The sequence below is a fragment of the Rhagoletis zephyria genome, unplaced genomic scaffold, assembly GCF_001687245.7.
Source record: "Rhagoletis zephyria isolate East Lansing unplaced genomic scaffold, Rhagoletis_zephyria_1.1 Rzeph_scaffold_05062, whole genome shotgun sequence".
NCBI lineage: Eukaryota > Metazoa > Arthropoda > Insecta > Diptera > Tephritidae > Rhagoletis > Rhagoletis zephyria.
The window spans coordinates 5,010-11,219 of NW_016162145.1; the positions used below are offsets into that span (position 1 = coordinate 5,010).

Consider the following 6,210-nt stretch of genomic DNA (forward strand, 5'->3'; position numbering starts at 1 on the left):
TTAGTACGAATAAGTAGCTTACTTTGAATTCTTATATGTAGCAGCTAATGTGTCAAGAATTAAAAAAAGGGGCTTAAAGACTCTAGTTATATCTAGAACAAAATGCACTTCGGTCTTTTTATGCGGTTTTTTATAAGGATTTGAATTTATGTGGTTTTTCAAACCATTTTTTCGCTGTAGCGATTTTGCTTTTTTTAAAGTTTTTATAACTTTTTAATTAAAAATCATCTTTGTATTCTTATATAATTCATGTACTTGTTGTGGTATTTTTTTGTTTTGGTTATTTAATTAATGTTTCTTTTTGCTTAATATTGCCTTACTGTATTTGTATGCTGTTTTTTCGAATTTCTTACATGCGAGTATCTGAGCGCATTACCTGTTTTTGTATGCAAGTAAAGAGCTTTTTTTATTCGGATTTTTTTTCTGTGCTGCTTTCTGAGGAATGCAAGCACACCCCTAATGTTTATAAGTACTATGTATGGACGCATGCTATGCCTATTAGATAACAATGGCATTAAGAGCTGTTACTCAGTTCATTAAAGTTTACTACGGCAATTCAGTTAACTACGAATATTTACGTATGTATGTATGTGTATGTAGTATGTACTATGATCATATGTTAGTTGTTATCTTACCCGATGTGGCGCGCTAAGCAGACGTAGTATGGTGCCCAACTGTGTGGCCAGTGGCATGGTGGCGGCAAAGCCATAAGTTGGTGCACGCGTCGGTATCGGATACATGGCTGTACAATTAAGCGGATCAGTATCGACCAGATACTGCACCCGCAGTGTAATCAATTCGTCTGGATCCATTTTCACTATCATTTTCACTGCGTGTGTAGGTTTTGTTGTTGTTGCCGGTTGCCGGAGCGATTGTTTGCCAATACTCCCACCCCTAGCGTTCACTTGCTTTTGCGTTTTATTTTTATATATATCTCCTTTTATGCTGTTTCGTTGATTTTATTAAATTTTGCAATTACACACACACACACACAGGCACACTAATTCACCACTTAATACAACACATACATTGATACGATGTGGACAGGTGTGTGAGAGTTTTTGCTTTCCGCCACTTGTGAACCGTTAAATAACATGTTAAACTGCTGCAAACTTGACTAACTTTGCTTTCGTTAAGTTTAACTCATATTTTAAGTTTTATCGCGCATTACCGCCTTTTTTTATTTATTTTTATTATTTTTAATTTCACATATGCATATTTGTATGTGTATGTGTTTCACTTTTCCCGAGTTAATTTAGCAAATCACTTTCATTATTACTTCGGCGCTTTCTGTTTTGGTTGTTGGAGTACTAAAAATGCCAGCAAATTATTTATAAACAATGCAAAACGCAATTGCAGGCGTTTTTTTTTCATAAAGACGGTGTTGCTTTGCTGTCGGCTGTTTGCAGAAATAATTATTGTACATTTTAAACGCGTTGCAGGTGATTATTAAAAAAAAAAACAGAAAAATGTTGGTAAAATTAATTTTGAAAATTTTTGTAGTTTACGCTGCTGCGCCAGTCTCATTTTGGTATGTTAAATATGTAAATATTCACTTACTATTTATTTTACAAGTAGTGGAATCTTGTTCAGTTAAGTAAGAAAAATATCTTCAATGGAAAAACGAACGAAAATCACGAAAACATCGCCAACTTCACTCGCCATTCTTAATTTGTATGAAAAAATTCATTGTTGGCCAAACAATCGGCGAAGTTTTAAAAAGATTTTGAGGACTCATTATTCCAACTTGTACGGACGATGACAAGATAAAGAGAACCAGATACCCGATCGGAAGAATATTGCTTCGCTTTTGTTGTCTACGAGATATACTGCATATCGTTACCTTAATATAGAAAGGCCCTAACTCATATAGACGCTGAAATGCAAAAAAGCTCTTGGCGTAAGCCTTAACCATTCGTCTAGAAATATACTACCAAGAAATGCGAGAAAGAGAACCATTTTGAAATATGAGAGTTTTTACTATCCATAAAATAATTTATGCAACCTCACATACGCGGTTTTACATTGACTACATATCGTCACCTGAAATGCAAAAAGGTGTAACAAAAATCGTCGCTGAAATGCAAAAAGTCGCAAGTAATTAAAAATTCAAAATTCACTTTTTGATTGATATATATATATATTGATTCGAATTACAACTCCCTATATCGCTTTAGGAAAAAATAATGTTCTTTTTAGTCAGGAATTTTTCCATTGCACGTTTGTTACGGTTTTTTGTATTTCAGGTGACGATGTGTATATCCAGTTTCTTATTTATTACACTGAGAAAAAGGCCAGCTTAATCTATATTTCTCTCAACACAAAATTTGACTCAGATTTTAAATGGAAATAAATCTTATTTTCAGCTTTTGAATCACTAATAATTTATGTCCAGTTGTAATGTGCGAAAAAATATATAGAAAAAAATGTTTTGCTACTTTATCTCAACTGATCGTTGGTCTGCACTGGACCAGGAAAGCTTAATTTCATTCTAAAATTTTCAGCTCTGTACATTGAACCCACGATCTTACGTCATAACTGAAAATGCCTATCCTTTCCGCCAGCGATGTTATTATATGTGCTATAGATTGGTTTTTAAGTAACTGTATTTTAATTTAGCTAACAGCATGTCTTTATGTCTGACACGGACATACATACATATGTACATACATATGTAAAGAAATGGGAGTGCTCAGCCAACGAGCTATTTAGTAGTGGGTATGTAGTCCACTGCCAACACCCCTCCATTATGCTAAATACGAGTACATACAAAACATACGTTCAACCAATTCGAACAAATTGCCCAACACGCCCAATAAACAACATAATTACAATTCATCAGAGCGCATGTTAATCGACAGTGCGATCACACACGCACACACACGCGCACACATACACGCACACACTTCTTCGTCGACAGTTATGCTACGTATGTATGTATCAGCGCCACAACAATGCGTCAAAACACCCACATTTGCCCGCAATCGACGCAATGACGCAGCGGAGCGGAGCCGTTGACTTGGCCGACTTGGCTCACTTAGCAATTTGGATTTTCGCAGCTTGATTGGACGGCGGCTTGACTTTGGCTTCACTTTCGCGTGTTGTGTAATCGACAATTTGCTACTATGTAGTATGTTTGTGTGTGTGTTCACACTATGCTCACGCTCGAAATATGAAATGGCAAAGTGAAGCGCAATGGCACAGCTGTGAAATTACCCCAAAATACGTAAGAGTTTTTCACTTATTTTGCAATACTAAACGCAGTTTTGTATTTACCAAAGAAAGTTGACCTTCATTGCGGGCATCTGATGAAGAGAACTTGTACTTAGTGCGCGGTTAGTCACGTTGAGATTTTTCGCCAATGGGTAAAACGTGAAACCACTAGAGTGCTTGTATACTTATGCCAGATTTGGAATTACGAAGTCTGAAATTATAGCTTTTTTCTGAAGAAAAAGTAATCGATTACTATCACTTTTTAGAAAGGCAAGATTTTATTTTTTTCTAAGAATAGCAGTCATTCGCCCCTTTATTCCTTTAAATATCAAATACATACTCGTATAAAAAATTACGGGTTTAGTGAGCTGCTTTAGAATAAAAAGAACAAACAGGTTTCGTATTGAACAATTCGTATTGAGCAATTTTCAGAACGAAAATAAAGTTGTAAACTAAAACAATAGCTTTTATTACAAAAATAACTTAGAAAATAAACAAAATTCTGACGTCAGTTGATTTGGTACCCAAGCTATCTTGGTCGTCAGAGGGTTAAAGCGTCTCAGTTTTCGATATTCAAATCATTAACGAATTACTTTACTCAATTTAAAGTGTGTGTTTCCCAGCACTGGGCTCTCCAACTTCAAACTGACAGAAAGAAAAAATATTTCTTCTTTCAGACATATGGCAAAATAGCTCAAATAAATTCAGCCTTGACTCATTCAACGAATATGTTTTCACAATTACGCCGCCGTATACCTTCTATTTTGCGACGGAACACCGCCGATAACACGTTACGCCGTTACACGTCGGATATATGCGCACAAACGCTACAATACTGCAAGTATGGTGAACCCGCTGACGTGCTGGAGCTGGTTGAGCTCACCGCATCAGAACCAAAAGACACTCAAGTGCTGGTAAAGCTGCTAGCCGCACCCATCAATCCCTCCGACATCAACACCATACAGGGCAAGTATCCAGTGAAGCCGCCCCTACCAGCCATCGCCGGCAATGAAGGTGTGGCCGAAGTGCTGCAGGTGGGCGACAAAGTGCAGCAGCTTAAGCCAGGGCAGCGTGTTGTTGTGGTCGAGAATGCGCTGGGCACCTGGCGCACACACGCTGTCCTTGAGCAGCATCAGCTGATGTGCATTCCGAATGAAATCGACTTGGCTGCCGCAGCCACTTTGGTTGTAAATCCACCGACAGCCTATCGCATGCTGAAGGATTTTATGCCGCTCACTCAGGGCGATTGTGTCATACAGAATGGTGCGAATAGCGCAGTGGGACAGATGGTGCATCAGCTGTGCAGGGAGTGGGGCCTGAAGTCTGTCGGTGTGGTGCGCAATCGACCGAATTTGGAGGAGGTGAAAACCTATCTGAAAGAGCTGGGCGCAAGTGAAATACTCACGGAGGAAGAGTTGGCGAAGACGGATATCTTCAAGAAGAAGCTACCCGTGCCGCGTTTGGCGCTCAATTGTGTTGGTGGCAAGAATGCGTCGGACATTACAAAACAGCTGGCACCCATGGGGGTGATGGTCACCTATGGCGGTATGTCGCGACAGCCGGTGATAGTCTCGACGCCTGCGCTGATCTTTAAGAATATCTCATTTTGTGGATTTTGGGTGACGCGTTGGATGCGGAGTCATGTCGAAATGCCTGCGCGTGAGAAAATGTTTGCTGATCTAATGAAAATGTTCCAGCAAGGAAAGTTGAAGGGCGTCAAGTGTGAGATGGTGCCGTTGAAGGAGTACCAAGCGGCGGTGGCAGCAACCTTGGACTTGAAGGGTTTGGTGGGAAAGAAGTACATCTTGAATATGCAGTCTTAAGTAGGTGCTATCTCTGGAAGCGTGTTTATAGAAAATCGAAAGCGAAATAAATAAGACCATTTACTCGCATGTATTTTTGTTCGTTGCAATTGTTTAACAGAAAATTTAGTCCTAAATTTATGAACTTCAAAAAACACTAGTCGCGTAACAAAAATTGGTATTTCCTATAGAATCGAACACTTTGAAATAGGGTTGCCACCTCTGCGAGACTTAAAATTAAAAGTATAAAATCCTTACTTTGGTTACTCTATCCGTCCGTCTTACCAAAAAATATCTAACAAAAGTTCGACCTTCGTTTTCTTAATTGGCGTACGCTGATTCCAACAACAACTTTGCTGTTTGCGGCGGTTCAGTAATCATTTAGCCAACACAAAATCCTCACATTCCGTCAAACTCAAACCAAATTCGCAGAACTCATTCGCTATCCACAAAACGGCAGTGTCTTCAATGCCAATCGGCACCTAAAAGCTTGTAGAAAACCCAAATTTTACAGCTTCCTTCTGCGCCACAGCTTTTGCTTGGTGTTTGTGTGCCTCAAAGCGAATTTTATGTACCTCTTTCTACTACTTTTGCTTTTATCCCATTCATATCAGCCTCTTTGTTTGCGTGGGAACTCGATGAGAAAAGGAAATACCGTTGCATGCTTTTGAAGTCAGCTGCTACAGCTGCCAACTATCAGCCAAAGGCTCCGCCCAGTCAATTCATCGATGCAACGACCCATACCGAAACTTGTAGCGCCCTGGGAAGCCGGAAGCAGCAGGTAACACAAAACGACTGAATTCGTGTTCGAATGCATTAAAAAGAATCTGTGAAACGCTATTAATCCATCAGGTCAACGTTGGGAAGCCAATGAGTAGAGGAACCGACAGCGAGCAGAAAATAAGCCGGAAAGCAACTGGAGTGCCGCAGAAAGCGCTTGAAGTGCAGAACTTTACTCTGCAAACTGCAAATGTAGAAATGGACAGCTGAAACTGAAAACGCAGTTAAAGTTGAAGTTGAAGTCGAAGTTGAAAGAGCAGTTAAAACCAACGAACGCATCGAACGTAGAGTCACAGAGCGAGCAGGTGCGATGTACGAATTTGCGAAAATAAAGCAATAAATAATTGGATTGCAAAAGAACGTGCAAGGGAAGAGGCAAAAATTAATGACGACGGGGAAAAGGTTTAAAAACAAA

At 39.3% G+C, this 6,210-nt stretch overlaps 1 protein-coding gene across 2 annotated transcripts; it reads left to right on the forward strand.

Annotated features, from left to right (window-relative positions):
* Positions 1–641: 641 nt before the first annotated feature.
* On the forward strand, positions 642–5,220 carry LOC108371554 (probable trans-2-enoyl-CoA reductase, mitochondrial). Of its 2 annotated transcripts, XM_017627140.1 has the most exons (2): positions 642–781; positions 4,009–5,220. In XM_017627140.1, exons 1-2 carry the CDS (start codon positions 739–741, stop codon positions 5,034–5,036), a joined length of 1,071 nt encoding a protein of 356 aa, XP_017482629.1. In that variant the 5' UTR covers positions 642–738; the 3' UTR covers positions 5,037–5,220. The 2 variants fall into 2 exon arrangements, with proteins under 2 accessions (XP_017482629.1, XP_017482628.1); XM_017627139.1 differs by lacking the exon at positions 642–781 and having other exon boundaries at positions 3,854–5,220.
* Positions 5,221–6,210: the final 990 nt, after the last annotated feature.

Excerpts from the sequence above, each read along its gene's own strand:
- LOC108371554 (XM_017627139.1), top strand. The coding sequence starts at position 3,942 with ATGTTTTCACAATTACGCCGCCGTATACCTTCTATTTTGCGACGGAAC.